This window comes from Rattus rattus, chromosome 6 (assembly GCF_011064425.1).
Source record: "Rattus rattus isolate New Zealand chromosome 6, Rrattus_CSIRO_v1, whole genome shotgun sequence".
Taxonomy (NCBI): domain Eukaryota; kingdom Metazoa; phylum Chordata; class Mammalia; order Rodentia; family Muridae; genus Rattus; species Rattus rattus.
The window spans coordinates 51,277,397-51,300,120 of NC_046159.1; the positions used below are offsets into that span (position 1 = coordinate 51,277,397).

Genomic DNA, 22,724 nt, shown 5'->3' on the forward strand with positions numbered 1-22,724 from the left:
CTTGTCATGGACCCACACAGCCTCTCCTGATGCCTGTCACTGGCCTAAGCCTTCCCCTTCAGGTTCCTCTGATACACTGGCATACATATGTCCACAAGAAGCTTGCCCATGAATTCCTTTCATGTTTAAGTGTGCATCACTGCTGTATACAGCTCGCTTTCTCCCTGTTGCCTGTTTGCTTGTTTTTCTATTTTGCTTTGGAAAATATCTGCCTGTGTCCATCGATGCATTACAAGAACTGTTTCAATAAATTGAAACATTTTCAGTATTCCTTTGTATGTGCTTTTTTCTTTTTCTTTTCTTTTTTTTTCTTTTTTGATAAGGCCTCTTTGTAGAATCTGCAGCTGAAAGTGGACTTGAACTCCCGATTTCCTCCCACACCTCCCCAAGGGTTAGGATTACAAGCTGTGTCACCACATGGCATCGATCCATACTCACTTCTTTTTGGTTATTCCTACAGATTGTCACCAGAGTCCTTGCGCCTTTTCCTTGGGGAGAAGCAGGTAGTTCATTATAGCCCACGAGGATTAATACTAAATATGGAAGAAAGTTGTAAGATCAAAGACCAGGCAGCTCCGATGAGGTGCAATGATGTCCAGGGATGTCAATAATTAAGTGAATTACAGAGGCCACTCTGAGCAAAACTGCATGTTTTGTTTCTAAAGAAATATTTTTTAAAAAATGGCTAGGAAATTCCTAAATTCATCACATTTGTCTGCATTAAGGTTCCCTCATGCCAATCTCATTCTAGGTTTTCTTCCTCTTCAGCTTCTGTCTGGTCACTTTGCACACGTTTGCTTCACTGGCATAGTCTATCCTGAGTCCCTTCATCTCAGTCGCTGTCTTCACCATGCTCTCTGCGGTGAAGCTGAGGGGCGGCAAACCCTGGTGTCTGTAACTAAGGCTTCATCAGAACATGTCCATTCGTTGTCTGTCACCCAGTGGCTCCTCTGGGCTGCGGAAGTGGAGCTGAACTCTGGCCGTTGGCTGAAAATTTGCTAACCCTGGTTTGTGTATTACGGCACTCACGTAACAGGCTTTATTCTCGATGGTGATACCAGAACGACTTTTCCAAACTCTGGTCGTCATATAGGCCTCCAACTCTCAGAGATCCACCTGCCACTTTCTCGGCCTCCCAGTGACCCAGCTTAGTGCATTATCAACCGGATTCAAATGTGGCTTAAATTAAGTGTAAGCTACAACAGCAGCCTAGATTTATCTGCACGGAATGACCTTTTCTAACCTTCCTACTCCTCAGCATGCTTAGCTGGTTTCTCTGTATCCCAGCCTTTTCTCTCCGAGTCTTGGAATAGTCAGGCCTGCCAGTGCCCTGTGCTTCTCCTTGGAGGTTCTCCGTATATCTACCCCTTTCTAGCTTCAGGTCTCTGCATATATGCTATTTCCTTGGAGGAAATGCCAGTCTAAGGGGTCTGTGGCTCATCGAGCAAACTTTATTCCTCCCTAACACTTCCCTCTCTATTTAATCACATTCACCATTTGAGTGTCCCTCCCTTTCTTCCTTGTCTCCACTCCTGGGACAATAAGTTTGTGATAGCAGAGAATTTGTCTGTTTACTGACACATCTGAATGCGGACTCCGGGTCTCCTGCAAATGTAGGTGCACAGTGGAAAACCGTTATGTATGGGAACACGGATAGCTTCTGGCAGTTTCCATGGAGGGGCTTTGTCTTCATTTTCTGTTGCTATGGTGGGTTATGATGTAGGTAATTTGTGAAGAAAACACATTTATTTCCTACTGTCTTAGAGGCTGGAAAGTTCAAGGCCAGGGCCTGCATCTTGTCTTGTTGAGGGCCTTCTTACTGGGCTCCCCGTGGTGAGAGGAGTGCATGTCAGAGACAGGGCCAAACTGGCCTTTTAGCAGCAAACCTCCTTGAGATAAGCCTTTAATCTACTAATCCACAAGCAGATTAATCCGTTTAGTAATTAATCACTTCGTAAAGGTCCGGCCTCTTACCACTGCACAATGAGGATTAAGCTTCAACAGGAGTTTCACCGTGGACATTGAACGCACACGAGTTCAGTGCCAGGATATGTTTGTGCTGCTTTCATTTATCTCCAAATCAGTGTTGTCTGCTTCTGCTCACAATGCAAAATGAAGGCGCTTTCTTCCTCAGCAGCTGAAGGCTGGCACATTCTCCGGCTAGGGGGAGAGCATTTGGAAATTGCAGATGCTGGCAGGCATTTGGAAAGGATGCAGCGTGGGGGTTTTAGAGCCCTTTCCGTGTCTGTTTCTGCCGCTGTGCTAATGTGCTAATGTTTATCAAGGTCACATGTTTCTCTCCTTTCTTTGCTGCTGGCAGAGGAGCTGAGCAAAATCAGGGAAGGAATTCTCCTTTGGGCATTTGTCCTTACTACAAAGAGTTCACCCTTCCTTGCTGCTTAAAAAAATCTGTTGCTTCCCGCTGAATTCGGGATAAAAAGGAAGAGGCCGTATCTGTGAGAATCTTAATTCTTTTGACTCATTGAAACCCAGCAACCTCTTGCACCCAGGGCTCCAAGTTTTCCCACTGAACCTTGTGTTCACCATAGCCCGGGCCTCCCTGCAGTCAAAGCTTTGCATCTCACACAACCCCTTGTCCCTCACCCAGTAGGCTTCTGGACTCAGCGACTGCCTCCATTGTTGTCACCAGTTTTGTCTCAGCTGACAACAGTCTCAACTGACAGCACATGCAGTCAGAGACACTCTGGGAGTGTGATTCTTTTGAGCATCCTCACCCCTGAGCGAGCGGTACACCTCTCCTCTGAGCCTTCATTTGCTCTTCTATGGACTGGATTTCTGCCAGCCCTTGTTGAGTGAGTTAAATGAAGTAATGCTGAAGTGGATATAGAAGCTTCTAGAACTTCATGGTAATCAGATGTCCACAAGTGTTCAGTTAGGTTTAAAGATATAACACTGGTCAGGGATGTGACTTGGATACGGAGTGTTGTACACAGAAGTCATTTGTATACAGGAAGCACCAGGTGAAGGCCAGCATCGGGTTAACCTAGATGTGTGGTTGTCTCGTCTTCTAATCCTTGTACTTGCTGGAAGTTGAAGGTCAGCCTTGGCTACATAGGGAATTCCAGGAGTGCATTTGACCCTGTCTCAAACACAAAACAAACATCAAAGCAAATCAAACAGAAAGCAAAAAAAAAGAGTTTGCTAAGGAACCTCAAGAGAAAGGAATTATGCATATGAATTTGCCATAATCAAGTTTCTGAATGGCCCAAAAGCCCACCTCTCTGTTCTTTTCTGGTAGGACAGATGACTTATTAGTAGTTTGTTAAGCAGGTGCTGTCCATCCGCTTTACTGCTGGGTCTTCGACCTACAAGCTTGATGCATCAGAGACCATGGAGCAAAGTTGGCCTGAGGCTCTGGGTCTGATCCTAGGCTGCTATTCTGTGTGTTCCTTTGGCCAGGAAACTGTAAAGTGCATTTCTTCCTACATTATCTGTTCTGGTTAAGTTTCATGTCTCATCACTGCTGATTCCTCAGGTCCCACAGCACCATGGTTCTTATTTCTGATTCATCAATAGTGTATACTTTAAGATAGAAAACAATATTGTTAGGTCTTTGTAGTGTGAATTTCTTTTCTCTTTTTTCTCCTTCTCTTAGAGTCCACAAATACTGAAGCAGGAGTCCAGCAATGATGTAGATGCTGAGAATCAAATGTAGGTCCTTCGCATGATCAGCAAACAGTCTTAACTGCTGAGCCATCCCTCCAGTCCAAGTGCTGGGTCTTTTTTATTGCTATTGAAATCACAGACATTTCTCCAGTGTTAGCGTTATTGCACAATCAATTTATGTCACACACACACACACACACACACACACACACACACACACACACATATATCTTTTTTTTCTGTAGACTTACCCACTGTTTACTAGAAACACATTTTTAGGCAGGTGCTTGGATTGGAGTCTCCCCTATTACTTAACCAGTAGAGTGACCTTAGACAGGTCAGCTCAGTGTCTGACTTTCAGTGTTCCTTGTCTGAGATGAGCAAGTCCTAGCTCAAGTGGGGTGCACCATGAGTTTACTTGACTCACTGTAAGATGCTCTGTCTGTCTGTGATTGTTGGTGAGTCAGACACCAGACTTCCACCATTAGAGTTAGAAAAATCCCTCCCCAAATGCATGTAAAGCAAATAGCAGGGTTTTGAGGCCACTTCCCTCCTCTTCTTTTTGTGACCACCTACGGCTTTATTCCAGTGACTGCCAGGGTGTCTCTGTGCTGCACCTATCCTCCTCCATTATGTTTTGTATTAAATAATAACAACTCACATTTCTGAGCACTTATCTTGAGCATTCTGATTGACTTGCATATATTAACCCACATAAGCAACCAGCAAGCAGCCATGACTTTGGGCTCGTTAGTCTTCTTCATCTTCTAAATGAGGGATGACAGCTCACTCGCCATCTTCCCATGTGACAGGGTCCAGCAAGATTCCTCTCAGCTCTGCTTATAGTTTAAGAACTTAGCCACAGGGGGCTAATTAACTGGCTAATTAATTTTCTTACAACATGCAAAACAGGTCTAGGCTAAATGGAGCCTGGTCAGAGGCTAATTTGTTTTCAAAGGTGACGGCAGGCGAAGACCCTGGGCTTCCCACCCTTGTCTTCCTCCCTCTCTGGTCCTTTCCACACACTTGCCTGCTCAGGCCACTCTTGCTTTTCTACTGCTCTGGCCTCCTCTCAGGCTGCAGAACGTCGCGTGTCTGCATCGTCAACATGAAGCCAACGTGCAAAAGGTATTCTCACTTCTCTTACAATTAGTATTCTACTTAGTCATCTCCTTATGAGATGGCACAGTTAAAGAGGCCACTTCATCATGGCCTATTTCGAGCAAACCAGCCTTTTATTTTATGACACTCATATTAAGACACATTGAGTTATATCTGTCTTTTCCTTGACACCAACACATTTATTTGAGCTCAGTATGTCCAAGGTAGTGTGACCAAGGTAGATTTATGAGGGCTCATTTGCATCCAGAACAACATTGGCAAAGCTAAAATATCACCGACACTAACTTTTGGCCTGTCACAGCTCACTGGGCATCTGCCTTCTCACCGGGCCTGTAACGATAGGGAAATATATTTTTCTGGTGTTTACAGCTAATTCCTTGTTGCCATTCCACTGTTGTCGTTGCTTTTGAGAGCTGGAAATGAGGTTTAAGAGCCTCTTCATAGCTAACAGCAGGAGTTTATGTGTGAGGAACAGAAAAATGTAGCTTCCCACCTCTGTTCCATCCTGAATTTAAAGAACTCTGTCACAGTTAAAGGACTCAAGCTCTTTATTTTCCCAAGTTAGACCTGACTTAGTTGAGGGAGTACCTGGATTTGATCACTCCTTTTCATGCTTGTTCTTAGAGTAGATTGATTTTCATTGCTTCTAGCCCACCGTTCAAAGACAGGGGGAGAAAAGATGGTAATAGGACCAGGGGATGTGGGCCTGTTTAGAAGTGGGTCTTTGGGGGTGAGTCCAGTTTTCGTTGTCAGGATATCAGCAGAACCCTTCAATAGTGTCAGGATACCAAACACAAATCAGCAGTGGTGGCAGGATCCAGCAGAAACAGCCAGGCCTCCTCTGAATCAGCACAAGTCAGCTTGAGTGACTAGAACCAGCTGGGATGGCAGGAGAAGTTCTCTGCTGTGCCTCTCTCAATGAAGTGAAGATTAGCAAAGACTTGAGAATTGAATGAATTGTTGCACATGTAGCTATAGGATTATTGAGTCCTATTTATACTCTGCAAATATCACAGGAGTCTGTATCACATGACACAGCCATAAACTTCCACTTCAGAATTTTACGGGTCTTTGGCTGTGATTGGCTATGTGTCTTCATGAATTGGAAGTTGTGTTGTGATTGGTTGGGTACAGTTAACTATATTTGCATGTCCCACCGAGGTGGTATGAATGAGTGGACCTCTATAGTCTTATATATTTGAATATTTGGTCTCCGTTTGGTGGAACTGTTTAGGAAGGATTAGGAGGTGTGGCCTTATTCAAAGAAGTGTGTTTCTTTGAAATAGTCTTGCCATTCTCCGTGTGCTTTCTCTGCTTCCTGTTTCTGGTTCAAGAGGTGAGCTCTCAGTTATTCCTGATGACATGCTTTTTGCTCTTCTCTGTCTCACATGAATCATCTGAAATGGTAAGCTCAGTTAAGCACTTTATTTTCCAAGTCCTTGATCATGGTATTCTGTTACATCGATAGGAAAGGACCACCTTTGCCGTTTCCTAGTTGGGTAAACCAGGCGGCTGCTCAGGCTTTTGGTTCGGCATAGCACTGCTTCTAAGTGTTGTGGCTTCGGGCTATTAAAAGGTCTGTCTCTCTTTGCTTGCCTACTTGTGAATTTTGTTATGGGTAGAGTAGGCTGAGCCGGTAAAACAGAAGCCACAGTGTAGATAGGTTCTAGCAGGCAACTGGGAACAAAACTGAGGAGCAGAGACAGATTAGACCACAAAGCACAGTTGAGAAAGGAGAGTAGCAGTGGAGCCAAGACTGTAGAAGAAAATGTCTCTGAAGATGAGAGTGCCAGGTCCTGCTCACTGCAAGTGTTCCAAGGAACTGCTGAGTTCAAAGGGCTGTGCATCCTGATATGCAAGACTGCAGATCTTACTCTAAGATCGCGTTAGGTGTGGGGGGTCCTAGCATCCAGGCCTTGAGAGCTGCTGTGCTGACTGTGATGGGCAGCCAGTTATACCAGCCACTGCCGTGCACTCTGCCTTTGTGTAGTCTCATGAAGGGTCATGGAGAGTGAAGGCCCAGAGCAATACGCCTCTGACTCAAGCACTGGAGCTGTTATGAGCCTAGTGCTTGGAGCCATACACCTAGTTCCCAGGACCCAGACCTATAAGCATCTGAGTTTGTTATCCTAGCTCATGAATGGACCATGGCATTTAACAATCTGGACAGCACTGAGGAAGCCTATCTGTGATTTCCTGTTTATGACTTCCATCTGGATAGAAAATCAATCAATCAAGCAATCAATCAATCAAACAAACCTACCCAGACGATTGGTGCTAGGCTCTTTCTTGTATATTTATTTCTATATACAGAACATTGCATTATGTGTATGCATGTCTGAAATAAAAATGGTATCCTACTGAGTGCCGAGTGTGCCTGGTCTAGTCAGAGTCTATCTTCCTGTATTACTGCTTTTCTTTCGTTATGGTGGTTTCTCTTTGCAGTATGCCATGGAGAATAATTGGTGTTAGCATGCTCAGATATAATAGGCTAGGAATAACTATAATGATTATTTCCAAATACCCAGTGGCTAATATATCAACAACTTATTTCTCATTGTCTGGTTTTAGGCAAGATGGCTCAAGGTCTGCTCTTCTCCATGGAGTAACTCAATCCAGGCAGCTTTTATTCTTTCATTTTCTCATCTCCACTTGTGTTTCTGGGTCACTATAACCAATAAAAAGAGTTCTGGAGTGCCATGTATGTTTTTGAAAGTGTGGGCAGTCTTGATACAAGTAGGGTAAAGTGTGGATACCGGTGATCCTGTGAGGTCACTCATGGTTTATATGCTTCTTGAACAGGTATTTTCTTCCCTTGTGATGGCATTTCATACAACAAAACCTATAAGAAATCCAAAATATCAGGTTCTTAGTACACAAGCTTGAGGACCTGAATCTGACCCTCATAACCCATGTAAAAACATGGATGTGGCGGTGCCCACTTGTGAGCCTAGTGGTGGGGAAGTAGTGACTGCAGAGTCCCTGCCAGATGACTTCGATGTGTTGGTGAGCTTTGGGCCAGTCCAGTGGCGCCTCCAAGTGAGGTGAACTACTCCTGAGCAGTGTCATGCAGATCTCCACAAAGCACACACAACTGTACCCATGTGAACACACGTAAGCCAAAACATACATCCCTCCCTTTGGGAAGCTTGCCCTGAGCACCCTTACAATACTTATCATCTCACAGTAGGCAGGTTGGCCTACACAAAGCCCATTTCATAATAATATACTGAGTAGCTCGTTTAGTTTGCGGAATACTATATAAAGTTTGGGAGGCACATGTTTCTACCATTGTACAGTTGAAAGAGTTAGGTGAAGCCATTGTGAGTTGGACCAGCTGCCATTTGATCATGTCAGGACTTTGGCAGCCATTCATCTATTGGGTGCCATTTGGATAATTTTCAGCACCCCCTTTTATATGAAGAACAATACACAGATGTGGCTCGTGTGTATCTCAGGTACATGTTACAGTAGTATAGACATAAAAATAGACTTTCCAGAGAGAGAATATAGGTGTGCTTTCCTTTTTACATATGGAGCTGTTTTAGAAAAATAACTAAACTAAATGTGATTTTGTGCACACTTCATTATGTAGCCAAAGTTGGCTTCAGTCCTTAGACCCTCCCACCTCAGCCTCTCAGAGGATGGAATTCCAGGTATGTTCCACTGGGAATGGCTACTAACCTGTCCTTGAAGGAGGTGTTTGTATGTCTGGTTTGTGTGGATGGTCGGAGTACAAAAAGCATTACCTCACCGTGACTTACACAATGACAGATCACCTCCCCTCCAATAGTGTCTTCATTACTTCTGGCCAAGAGGCTTTCCCTGTATGTTCACTGTCTAATTTCTAGTTTTGTCCTATGACAAAGGCTCTTTCTAATGTCCTCTTGTGCTATATTCCAGAGTGAGGCAGACTTCTGGGCACAGTCTAGCTGATGATGCCACATTCACTGAGGGGTTGCTGCTCACAAATTTTGCCTCCGGGGGGCGTTTGGCACAATGACATGCGTTTTTTCGTTCCCTTCCTCTTTGGTGCTGTTTCAGCTGTTTCTACACCCTGACTTGGAAACCACAGGACGAAGATGATCTCTCAGTCCTGTCATTGCTCCTGTGTAGCTGTCGAATCTTGAGCGGTGACTTTCCCCAGGCATTTTTGCCTGCTTAGTCATTGTCTCTTTATCTCTTGGTTCTTTCTCTCTGGCTTTCTCATTTTCATTCTCTCTCTCTGCTTCCATGTTCCCAAAGGCCCTGAAATCTCTATGTGTTACTTTTCTTTTAAGCCATGTTTCCTCTTCCCCTCTCAGCATAAACATTCTGTCAAAGAAAAGCAGAAAGGGATAGAGTAGTGGGAAGGCCATTGTACAAGTCCCAAGGAAGATGCACTGGGGAATTCCAGCTGGTTGGGGAATGGAGCAGGTTCTTAAGGTAGTCTGTTTGTCAAAAGTTCATGTACAGAAAGGACAGAAAATAAGAATTAGTCCAGATTTTAGCCTACCTCTGGGCATGATCCTGGGCAAGTCACTTCCCTTCCTCAAGGTTTAGAAAGGAGGAAGATAGATCCCCAGAAAACCTTTTGAACCTTGGAAGTTCAAAAGGTGAGAGAAAATGCCAGACAGTTCCTCAGCACAAGATCAAATGGTCCCCTGTAGTGAGTCAGTGTACAGAAAAATTATTAGAAATGTCCAGTACTGGTTACTTCTAAGAATGTAGGAGACTAAGTGGTTCTTTCAATGGACTTAGCAGAAAGATCTCACACACATGAATACATATCTACATACATGCATGACCTATGTATGTTATGTGTGTGTTGGTGGTGTGTGAATGTGCATGCATGTGTGAGCATGTGCTAGTGTCTGTCTGGGCGGGGGACATGCATGTGTAGTCCACAGGACAACCTCAGATGTTGTTCTGTAGGTCCCATAAGCATTATTTTATTTATTTATTTTAGACAGGCTTTCTCATTGATGTGGAACTTGCCAAGTAGGCTAGGCTGGATGACCAACACCTGGGTTTCTGCCTGTTTTCACCTCTGGAATTATTAAGCACATGCTACCTTGCAGCTTCTCCTGAGCTGTGGGACTGAACTCAGGTCTTCGTGCTTGTACAACAAACATTTCGCCAACTGCACCACCAACTCAGCCCAGCACCAGTTGTTAAGAAGTGGAGATGACTTAGAGAGGTTGAGATGTAGTCATGGACCCTGCCCTTCCAAGTCTTTGGTTGAGCACAGTCATCTGATGCTCCTGTAAGAGAGTTACTTTGTGAAGTAATAGACAGGGCCTTAACACAGGCCTTGCAAGTCTCAGTGTCTTGGTTTTCAATTTAAGAGCAAGCGACTTTAAGCTGGCATTCATTTGGGTCAATGTAGAAGCAGTCAATATGTATTATATGTCTTTGATGCTGGTCTCTGGATCAATTGCAATTAGTTTGCAGCAGATTGCATTAACATATCTGAAATTAATACGGCCAGTAGTCTAATGAAAAGGAATTGACCATGACCACGCGGTAGCTGTTTTTAGTTTCTCTCAAATGTGCTTTTCAAACTGTACTTTTTCTTCTTTGGTTAATGGCTTTAAATTGGTATGTCAACATAGGCCTAATCTATTGATTCTTCCCATTTGCCTTTTAAAAGCAGTCCCTGATAATGATATGTGTGTAACATTTAATGTTTTTTTTCTTTAGATGGCTTTTACTAAATACCTTACACTCATGTTTTTCGTGGAATCTTGTGTGGAATGCAACAGACTATTAAGGCTTTGAGTGTGTTCATTTGTCAAATTTGTGTTAAGTTAGTAATGTTTCATTAAGACTTAGGAAGTCAGAAGTAAGATTATAAAGTACTAAAAAGTAGATGGTGTGAGCATTGTTTGTCCTGCATTGGATTTTATCCAATTATTATTCAGTTTTAAAGAAGAATTATAATCAATTTCAATATTAACATTGTAAGTAATATAAAAATAATTATATTAATATACAATATATATTAACGTATATAGATGGGTGGGAGGAGCTATTTTTAGGCTTGATCATGTCAAAGCTTGAATACTTTATAAGTGTATGTGAATTATGTTTATTTCAAGTTTATTGCCTTTCTAGTTTAGAGGTAGGCAGTTTCTGGAACTGGAACATTCTTCGTATTAGGAACAAAAGGTGGGGTTTATTCCTTCGCCCATCTCACTGAGTTGTATTTGGTATTTTCTATCTGACAAGTAAGATATTCTCCTGAGGATGTCAGAAAGTGTGTTGAGAGCACGCTGCCCTTGAGCAGAAGCTCATCTTTCTGTAAGGATCTATCAGGGGTGTCCAACCTTTTGACATTGCGGTGCCACACCATGTTCCACAAATGTATTGGAGCATATTCATAGCAATTCTGGGGTACACGCAGTCAGCACCCTGAGGTTGGACATACCTGTGAGCCTCATGGACCCCCTGTTTGAGAGAGTTCATGAATGCCTCCTAGTTTGGCAGTTACAGGAGATGATATTTTAAGGACACTTTAGAGATTCTGAAAGTGATTGAAACTCCCGTGCACAGCCCTTAGGCCTCAGCAGTGTGCTCAGCTGACGCTGCCTTGGACATTCGTGGAGACCACGGTAGAAGCTAGGGTTTGGATATGAGGTTATTTTTCACTCTGCCAGCTTTGAAATCCAGCTATGATTAAACATTTAATTTGTGTTAATGGATAATTATCTCTTGTAAGTTCCTTTACATTATGACTCATGGGTGTAAACATAACTAAATGTATTCCTTTTTCATTGAAAATGAGATTTATAGTTTTGGTAGGATATGCTGTTGATATTACTGGATAAAATACAAAAGTAATTTACTGGTTGTCATCTTGTTCTTTATGTTCTTTTGACATAAATTAAAAAGTAATTCATAGTGCATTTTGGAAAAAAACCCCACTTATATTGGAATCTTAAGCAAGATTGCATAATATCTGACTGCAGCTGAATGGTAGTGCAGTAAGGAGGACTCTCAAGTAACTGTGCTCAGTATTGGTATACGAATGAGATCTCATCCTTCAAAACACCTACCTAGACTCCATTAGAAACTAAAATTAAGGAGAGACTTGGGAGCTGGGAAGAGTGCTCAGCCATTAAGAGCATGCACGACTCTGGCAGATGACCTGAGTTCAGTTCCCGGCGTCCATATCACATGGCTCACAAACACCTGTCTGTCACTTCAGTTCCAGTGTCTGACACCCTTGACTCTCACAGGCACCGGCACACATTTGGTCCACAGAAACTCACACTCGCACAAGCTCACATACATACACATTTAGAAAAATCTTTTAAAAGCAAAAGAAGGAAGTGAATTAGTCTGTGGCTCCGTGACCTCTGAGAGTTGTTAATATTTCTCGTAAGATTTTCCTGAGTCTGGCTAATGGTTTATATTAGTTGTTAAGACACTGCAATGAGCTTTCCCTGTTTGTGCCTGTGAGGGAGGGAGGCAGAGCTGGTCGTGTGGACCTTTCACGTTTCTCCAGAATAACTTTTGATCTGCACGGACTTACCAGCTCACAGAAAGTACAGTAAAAATGAAATGAAACACCCAGTAACAGTGCCATGATCCTTCGCCTGCCTGCTTCCTCTGATGTGGGCATCTGATGCAATTCTAAAACAATGCTAAAACCAGAAATTTACCAGATGTCTTTCTGTACCTAAGCTATTGGACTTACTCTGGTTTTACCATCTTGAGGGTTAAAATTAACATCTATAAGAGTCTCACTATGACAGTTAAATGTCATTTATTTGTTTTTTGAGATAACACAATTACATCATTTTCCCTTCCTTTTCCTCTTTCCAAATCCTTCCATAAACGCTCCTTGCTCTGTTTCTAAGTCATGGTTGCTTCTTCCATTAATATTGCTGTTATATACATATATGCATATATATTCGTAAAGACAACCTGCTTACTCTGTATAATGTTACTTGTATATATGTTTTCAGGACTGACCGTTGGGTATCGGCTATCCAGTTGGTGCCCTTATCTGCAGAAGACCGTTTCTCCAGAGCTCAGCATTCCTTAACCCCCAGTAGTTCTTTGTGTAGGTCTCTGAGGCTTCCTCCCGCCCACATTAGCATGTCTGTTGTGGCTATTCTTGTCCAGCCTTTGCTTAGGAGGTCCTGTTGCTGAGAGGTTTTGGGTGTAGCTTCTGACATTGCTAGGAGACAGGATATCTTAGCAAATTCCCTGATCCTCAGAGAATGTGTTTTTGGCTTTCTTCTGCACTGACTCTGAAACCTAAGGCGAGGGAGTTGTTTTGTAAATGAATCCATTGGGACTGGGCTTCACAGCTCATTTTGATTGGTTGTGTTTTTTTGGAGTGGTCTGTTTGCAAAGAGAAGTTTCCTTGATGAGGGATGAGGACGACATTCTCTCTGGTCCTAAGAATAAACATTTAGCATGTAGTCAGGAGTTGTGCTGGTTTATAAGATGGTGGTTGTAGATTCTCCTCCAGGGTCTATGATTTCACTAGCCCTGGACAGTTGACGAGGTTTCTAGCAGTAAACATGATTTCCCTCTTGTTGAGCAAGTCTCACCTATAATTAGAGGACTGTTGGTTACTGCCAAAGTCTGCGTGCCACTACTGCCCTTAGGGTTATCTTGTCACGCTGGTTGTTGTGACTCATAGGTGCCATAGCCAGGGAAGACTGCTGTTTGCTTTCTTCCTCTGGAGCCTTTCATGGTTTCTTGTGATAGCTACTCTCAGGAGGAGGCACTCAGGTCAGTTCCAGCTCGGAGGTTCCAGGCTTTGTATCTGAAGTGCATGGAGTCTCCAGCAGTGGGATTTATTTACCCCCTCTAGGGCCAACCAAGGGCAAGAGCAAGAGCCTCCAGTGTTTGCAGAGTCTCTTGATCCACGCTCATCAGCACCTCGGAAGGGGCTTCTATGCCTGGGGTAGGGGTTTTGTTCATTGTAGGGGTCTTTGGCTCTAGGAGGGACCATTATCATCCCAAAATGAAAGATTTTCACTTAAAGGTATGTTAATACCCAGACTTGCATGTGTTTTAGTTTTCTTAGGTAGGTACTTAATAGTATGAAAATGTAATGTGGGATCACATTATGACATTTTATTTATGTATATAATATATTTTAATCTTTTACTCCTTATTACCTTCTCTTGCCCCTCCCTCTCCCAGTGATTTTCCTCATCTTTCCAGCCCAGTCTCTCTCTCTTCTATTACCATGCCCCTCTCCCCAACCCTTCTCTCGTTCTCTGTCTCTGTCTCTGCCTCTGTCTCTGTACTTTTTTTGACATTTTTGATTTAAAAAGCATCATGTCAGATTTATTTAGATTGTCTCTTTAAGCTGCGTGTTGCTCCTGGCTGGTGGATAGGACCGGTAAGACGGTGTTCTTCTTCCCGTTATTAAGTGTTCTCTCTTCTCTCCCTAGGCAGGTCACTTAACCCCCAGGAGATGGCTGAACCTTCAGGAATACCAGAGCAAGAAGCTCATGTCAGAGCACGGAGTGAGAGTGCAGAGGTTCTTTGTCGCCAGCACTGCTCAGGAGGCTCAGGAAGCAGCCAAGCGACTGAGTGAGTTGTTTCAGGGGGCGGGACTTCCACCACTGAAGACAGGACAGGGTTCCCATTTCTGTTCCTTTATCTTACCTGGGCGATCTTACCTGGGCCGTCTTACCTGGGCGATCTTACCTGGGCTATCTTACCTGGGCTATCTTACCTGGGCTATCTTACCTGGGCTATCTTACCTGGGCTATCTTACCTATCTTACCTGGGCTATCTTACCTGGGCCATCTTACCTGGGCTATCTTACCTATCTTACCTGGGCCATCTTACCTGGGCGATCTTACCTGGGCGATCTTACCTGGGCGATCTTACCTGGGCTATCTTACCTGGGCCATCTTACCTGGGCCATCTTACCTGGGCCATCTTACCTGGGCCATCTTACCTGGGCCATCTTACCTGGGCCATCTTACCTGGGCCATCTTACCTGGGCCATCTTACCTGGGCGATCTTACCTGGGCTGTCTTACCTGGGCCATCTTACCTGGGTTCATCTTACCTAGGCCATCTTACCTGGGTGATCTTACCTGGCCTATCTTACCTGGAGCTATCTTACCTGGGTTCTCACCTGGGTTCTCTTACCTGGGCGATCTTACCTGGGCGATCTTACCTGGGATATCTTACCTGGGTTATCTTACCTGGGCTATCTTACCTGGGCCGATCTTACCTGGGCCATCTTACCTGGGCGATCTTACCTGGGTGATCTTACCTGGGCGATCTTACCTGGGTTATCTTACCTGGGCTATCTTACCTGGGCTATCTTACCTGGGCTATCTTACCTGGGTTATCTTACCTGGGCTATCATACCTGGGCTATCTTACCTGGGCTATCTTACCGGGGTGGGAATTTTGAATTGCAAAAGCAGAACACTTAAATTAGGAAAACTTGATTTTTTTCTCTTGAGATAGCAGCACATGGGGTCATCTTTCTGGAAATTTCTCTCATGATTTCCTTGGTGGCTTCTTCTATCAGCTATGGCTTAGTTGTGGGAAGAAATAGTGCTCGTAGATTAGACATGAGAGTAGCTTCCTTCTAGAAACCCCTGAAAAACTGGGGTGAGTGGAAGAGGACAAGGGGTAGGCCATGTTATGTAGTCCATGAGTGCTGACATCACAGATATGCGCTGGTGGAGCCTGGCCAAGAGCAGCGTTTAGTTTTAATCCAACTATTTTGCCTTCCCGTTGCCAGTTCTAATTGCGTATGAAGTCCTTCTCTCTGCGTCTCTGGTTCTTTAGCTATAGAGCAGAGCTGTTTCCCGCCCGTCATTGTCTTCAGGGTCTCATTCCTTTGTGGTGATGCTGACACCTGTACCTCCAGCCCTGGGTGGGGGAGGGTCAGGTCCTGCTCTCCTCTTTCCAGTGACGGTTCTGTGTGATGTGGTAAAGATTCTCCTATTGCTACTTGGATTAAATTATTTAGTATGAATAAAATGGAAACCACACCGTATATTTAAATTCTATAGTAGTCTTTGAAAAGAAAAAATAATAGGTAATATTAATTTTGATAATACATTATATCTAATATACCCAGTTAGTATCATTTTTATCATGAGACTGGTAAGTTATTAGTATTTTTCTTCTTTTTCTTTTCTTTCTTTTCCTTGTTTTTTGTTAATTAGTTTAGCATTTTGGTTTGGTTTTGTGTTTGTTTAAGATAGTTTATGTAGCCCAGGCTGGCCTTAAAGTAATTCTGTTGCTGAGGATATCCTTGGACTTGTTCCTGTCTGCCTCCAGAGTGGTAGGATTATAGGCATGTGGCATCATCTCTGGCTCACGTGGTCCAGGACTCAAACCCTGCGCCCTGTGTGTCGTGCAGGTGAGTATTCTAACAAATGAGGTATCCACAGGACTGAACTGTCACAGATCTTGTGTTTAGCTTACACGACAGCACATTCATCTCACACGAGTCTCAGGTCAGATGTTCAGCAGACCCTGTGTCAGTAGTTGCTTTGTGGGGCAGTGTGGTTCTGGACACTAGAAGGATTAGAATGTGCCGACAGCCTCGGGGCTCAGTTCTGTCTTGCTAGTCTTGGCAGAGCCCCTACCATGCTCAGTGATGTGTGTGGACAGAGCGGTGACAGGTGATTTACTAGACTTGTCCAAGAAGGGGTGACTTTGTTTTAGGGATTGAAAAAGAACACAAAAGTAAAGTTGGTCTTTTGCTTTTCCTCACCCTGCCTTTTCAAGGCAGAGGCAGGGCCCTAGCGTTGAGGCAGCAGCTCATTCAGTGACCGAGCCAGAGCAAGGGAGCGGGCAGGTTCCCCCTCAGAGAGGAGTCGCCCTAGAGCGAGGGACCATATGGTTTCTGGTGTTGAATTCTGTTGTTCTGAGAGGAAGTTGATAACATTTAAAAGGAGATGCTAGAATTGTAGGTTTAAAATGAAACAAACTGATAGTAAATAAGAAAGGAAGTGTGTGTGTCATTGTCACTGAGATTGCCTACACAGAGCCAAGACAACGAATCTGGCAGAACTTCACAGTGTCATGTTCTCGCCACCGCGAGATTGACAGGACCACAGGCTCACTTTTACCAAATATGTTGCTAGACTATGTGTATGACTTCCTGACTGTGCTGAGACCTCCGATATAGACATGGGAGGCTGGGCTATAAAACCTCAAGAAGTCTGCTTTGTCTTCCCAGGTTTTGCCTCCACAAGATTGACAGCTTTCCAAAATGGCCCCAACAGTTGCAGGCTTAGTAGCAAAACAAGAGCCTATGGGTGATATTTTTTTACATTGTAGCTACAATGGACATTTTGAAGTAAAGTGATGTATTATGAACGTTTTTGAAAATGTGCTTTGATATTAGGCATGCCTTTGTTCCAGCGTAATCTCTGTATACCCCTCCCCACATCTCTTCTTTCATGGTGTTGGAACCCATATTCCCGGTCATCTGTGAATCAGCCGTGTTAGTAACCCTCCTGGATCAGAGTATGTTACCCCTCAGCTCCCAAACTTTCTTATTGCTCCATGTATTCTGTAAGCTCTTTTGTACTTAGTCAGTTACCAAGTCTTGTCATTAATTAGTTTAGCATTTTTACTTTATTGACAAGGAAGCAGGCAATGTCAGGTTAAAAAAACTCGTCAACATTGTCAAGCTAATAATCAACAGGGAAGGGATTTGCTGCTGGCTCTATTAGATTTAATACTGCCCTTCATGCATTTTCCTCTTTGCTGACTCTTGGTGATATTCTAGGCAGAGGGTTTGTGTGGGTCAGTGTGTTTAAGAGGGGAAAGTGCATATTAATAAAATTAGAAGATTGTATAAAACTTGATATGGAAGGTTCTTAGGTGCAGTTTATACAACCTGTAATTTGTGGAATTAATGAGTCATTTTGTTGTATCTCTCTGGGCAACAGACCATTTTGCTGTCTTGTTATGAGAAGCCTGTTAAACTTGAACATTTGTTAAAATGGTTACTGTAAAGCTATTGTTTCTGAAATACAATTTATAATTGTAAGATATTGAATAAGATCCTCATTGACTTGATTGGAAACTGGTTTATGTCTAACTGACAGAATAAGTTTGGCTTGGTAAATTAAGATTTTACCACATGGGCCGTTCTCCCTTATGCAGCAGCTTATAAGAGCATCTAAGTGTGCTTTAAAGGCAGAAGGGCTGGGCTGGAGAGATGGTTCAGTGGCTACCACTACATCCATGACTAATCACCTGAGTTTGATTCCTGGAACAATGTTAGAACTAGAGAACCAACTGCCCCGTGTTGTAGTCTGACTTCTGCATGTATCCCTGCCCTTACCATTGGTGCGCGTGCGCATGCACGCACGGACACACGCACGCATGCACGCACCCACGCACGCACACTAAACACCTCTAGGAGCCTTAATAAGGGTTATTGCTGCATGCTTTCACTCTATATGAACCATGGATTCACAGATTGTGAGAGCATGCCACCATGCACAGGACTGATGTGTACACCGCCTTTCAGTTCTCTCTAAGATACCCCGAGGACCGTCGGTATAAGTCGGAAGTGCCGCGATATAAGCAGACGAGGCATCCTGCGCTGCTACTTCCACTCTTCAGAAGCTCTACAATTTGTTAGTTATTTTCTTCACATTGACTGGAACTCCCAACATTTTATTAAGCAGGAAAAAGTATATATGAAAACCTCCAGTTTTTTTTTTTTTTAAATCAGGAAGGAGAATTAAATGGAGAAATTAATCTTCTGTGGGCTAACGACATCCATCCTAAAATGCAGATGGGAGCTCTTAATGGAATTGGCCGGCTTGGGTTGCTTTCAGCTACAGCATGTTTCCATTCATCAGAATAAGAACTTAACTCTGTTAGGTAATTACATCCTGAAGCCTGGCAAATTACTCACACCGTTAAGGAATTGCACTTCCTGTCTTAAGGGAGCTGCTATCCACTGACACTGAGTGACAGCTCCTGTTGATCCTGGACTGTTGAGGCTTTGCCATATGGCGGTATGTGGTTGAGATCTTCCTTTGTATTGAGAGGATGGCTTGGTCTTACAGTGACAGTCAAGGATAGCTTTGATCTCTGAAGTCAGTATTCATTTTAGCAGCCTATCACCCTCCATTATTTTGTGTCTCTGGGATCAGCAATGCAAAGATACAATTTGAGTCCCCTGGCCTGTGTGTTCCACTGAAGTTGAAGGGGGTCTTCTTTCCAGAAATGTCAGTGCTGGTACCAGAATGAAGGTTCCTCTGCTATGAGTCTTTCTGGCTGTTGGTGGCCCCCTTGGTGCTTTTACCATTTCTGATCCTGATTCTCTGACCTTGGTGATTACATGAGCTTCCTAATGCTGTGTTTTGTTTGTGTTGTGTTGTGTTGTTTGTTTGTGTGTGGGAGTGTGATTATTCTATCAGGAGCACCTTTTCTTTTGTCTCTCCGCCTTTCCTCTGCCCCTCTGTGTAGCTCAGGCTTGAACCTGGGCTCTGATAAATGCTAGGCCAGTCTTGCAATTATGGACCTACATCCACAGCACACAGCGTTTACTTCTTGATTGCTGCTAGTAACCCTGACTCGTCCAGATGAAAAGTACTCAGCATGGGTACCAGACATGGAGGTTCACTGTAGCCATTGTTGGGCCGCAGGAAATGATCCCCCTGTGCACAAGCTTTATGTGCACGATCCCTGAGAATACCTAGTTGAGGTTAATTGTTGGCCCATGTGTATTCATGGAAATAATTCTATTCATCAAGCCTTTAATGACATTTCTCATCATTTGTATTTTAACAGAGAAATCACTCTCTTAAAGCATTTTTTCTCTTTTTTCTGGTTCTTCAAATATATATGGGCCTGTCCTTGGAATACCTCAGGACAGGGTTATCCTTTCAGTAACTGCCTTGTGTCCCTGTGTAGAAGCAGCAGGAGAACAGTAGAGTCAGGGCCAGATCAAGGCAGGCTCTGGGAGGCAGGCTCAGGGGACTGCACGTGGAGCTTCCTGGGAGTCTCCTTAGACATAACGTGAGCCTGCTTTGAAAACCTGAGCTTCGGTTTGGCAGTGCAAGAGCACAGCATTAGAAAGCACAGAGATCCAACCTTCTGGCCCTTACCATGTCCTGTCAAATGTGTCACTCCATCGTTTCATGTAATCTTCAGTTAAACCAAAGGAGATGTATCAGATTTCTGTGTGTTCCTCAGTGTGTCTCTTGCACTGGTGTGCCTTTAGTGGAGTGAGGTATTAACTTGTTTTAAACTCCCTCATTGCCAGTGCACAGGAAAGCATGTTCCACAGAGCCTCACCTCCCACGCTTCATCTTCCAGAACCTTGCTATACATTATTTGCTCTGGTCTAACTTAGTTCCTTTATGGACTGTACTCTTGAGTGTTCATCTAGTCTTATGCACTTGAAAAAGCAGAAAATGTGCTTGGAGTAAATGGCACAGGACCTAGTGTTGAGGACCTCTCTGTGGATGTTAGGACTTTTAAAAAGAAACTTTAAACACACAAATCTTTAATAATTTTTAAGATGTTTTAATCTTGGAAAACACAGAAAAGTAAAAAACAACAACAAAACTAAAAATCTTTTAAAAAGAAAACTAAAAATCTTTATTCTATTATCCAAAGGGAACCTGTATTAACATTAACATTTTCTTTCACATTTTCCTGTTAATTTATTCTTTCCTTCATTATTTGACTATATCTACATCCTTAAATAGTGTAGTTGCAATTTAATGAATTTGCTTATAAATTTGGAAAACAGTGAATATTTTTAAAAATCTGCATTATATATGATTATCACTTAAATAGTTTTTTTAAATATTATTGTTATTATCACATGTCCATGTTGACCATGCTATTTCTTGCTGTGATTCTTTTGTAGTGTTGGCATATCGGTAGAGGATTTGTTTGCACATGTGCTGCCCAGTTTAGCTCAGGATAAGTGAGTGATTCTTGCAGAAAATCCCTAGGTGGTGTTCTTTGTTGTTGTAAAAATAAAATACATAAAACGCTGTCTTTTACCCTCTCTAGATCCGGCACTGCGGTGCCCCAAGATATCTGCTGGATATCTAAGACTCAGTCAGCAAAGCGTCTCACCCACTCTGCTCCATCCTATATCACACTGCCAAAGGCCTCTCTGGGCCGGGCAGCAATCTCTCTACCTACCTAGTTCCCAAGGCAGGATTCCATGCCAGAAACACACATCCCAACTCTGTGGCGGCCCAGACCAGCGGCCCCACACTCCATTACAGTTAAATCTACACATGAAAGAACACACAACACAATAACCTTTGGCCCAATTGAACAACCTATAAAGGTACAGTGTGGAATCCTAACGTCACCTGCCATATTGTTCTACCAAGGCTTCTCTCCCTCTCCCTCCTGTCTCTTCCTCCTTTTCATTCTAGTCTCCTCCTCTTCCTTTAAACTTTTCTCCCGCCCATCTTTCCTTCTCGTCCAATGACAGGCCTCCTTCTATCTTGTACCTGCCTCACCTGTGACATCATCCCACAGTTCTTATTCTACCCCAGCAACTTACACTCCCTTATCTTTCCACTTTGCCATCTTCACCTAGTGGCATCCAGAGATGGCCTGGCAGACTTGCTGTGGCAGCCACTCAAAGGCATGGAGCACTGCCAGGAGAGACTTGCTTGCACTGCTTGCACTACCTGCCTCACCTAATTCCACTGCCTGAGACTGGCTGGCTCTCGGCTCTGTAGACCAGGCTAGCATAGAGTTCACAAATTTCTGCCTTTCTCTGCCTCCTGAGTGCTGGGATTAAAGGTGTGTACCACCATAGCTGGCTCAGTATTTAGACTTAAATTTTTTTCTTTTTCCACTCCCCCTTCTCTTTCTCCTTCTTCTTCCCTTTCCCTCCTCCTCCTATTGTGTGTGTGTGTGTGTGTGTGTGTGTGTGTGTGTGTGTGTGTGTGTGTGTGTGTGTGTGCCATAGCACTTCTGTGGTGATCAGAGGACATCTTGCAGCTGTGGCCTCCATTCACCATGTAGACTCTGGGCATCTAGCTGTAAGCCATCAGGCCTATTGGAAGCACCTTTACCTCTTTGGCCCAGTATAAACTTGTGAGAGAGTGTCGGGCTCTTTGATCGAGGCTGAATGTGATGAAGGCCACATCATCAGGGTGCTCATCCCCCTCTACTTCGCTGGTTATTTTCATTGTACAGTTTGCTTGACTATTAGCTGTGACTAATACTATGTACTTAAAGGATGATTCAGACTTAGGAGGAGGGAAAGCCAAGTGCGTGCCTTATAGATGAGAGACTCACCAAGCTCTTTTTTCTTCTTCAGGCTGAACAAAACCCATGTTTTGAGCTTTCATCAGAAGAATCAAATAGCTATTAGCAATACCAATAGCATACAAAAAAGAAAATTCCTCAGCGCTTTTGTGATAACATCTAAGTGTTACAGTTTATTTACATTCTCAGATGACTTGATATTGAATATATTATTACTCATATTTTGCTAGTTGGTATTTTCTAGGAAGACAGTGGTATATGAAGTCCAAAGCTGTATAATTTTTAAAGAAAAAAGTGAAAAGAATGAAAATGAAAATGAAGACCACATTGCAACAGAATAAATATTACCCAAAGAATTATGCTTTTAAGGTGCCGTGCCATTCTCCAAGGTGGTTATATAGACACTGACAGTGTTTAACGCGCTCATAAATAACGTAACTCTCCACCTGCATTTTCTAGGTTATCTACGAAATATAAAACTCAGGAAATAAATTAGATGCTTTAAAGGAATGATGCTGCTTTGTCTACCTTCCAGTGAAAATTGATGTGCAAACAGCCAGCCTCAATTATGTATTCTTGTCTTCATTCAGTGTAGAATAAACGAAGGCTTTTGGGAGACTGTTATTTCTCTCAAATTAAATGTGAACCCAGTATTGGAATTTTTCTTTTCTCTTTAGCCTTTTGAGTGAATGTAGTAGTTACTTCTGTGTGAGGAAAAGGAAACAGATGGGGTGTAGCTACGGGCGAAATAGCACTAGAAGTATTT

General features: G+C 43.3%; 1 protein-coding gene across 1 annotated transcript in view; it reads left to right on the top strand.

Annotated features, from left to right (window-relative positions):
- Suclg2 (succinate-CoA ligase GDP-forming subunit beta) overlaps positions 1-22,724 on the top strand; it is a gene marked incomplete at its 5' end in the record, with an annotated part of 147,334 nt that overhangs the window by 43,815 nt on the left and 80,795 nt on the right. Inside the window, one exon of the mRNA XM_032906046.1 lies at positions 14,151-14,292. Coding sequence (XP_032761937.1) covers positions 14,151-14,292 — 142 coding nt within the window. The remainder of the gene's footprint in view (positions 1-14,150; positions 14,293-22,724) is intronic.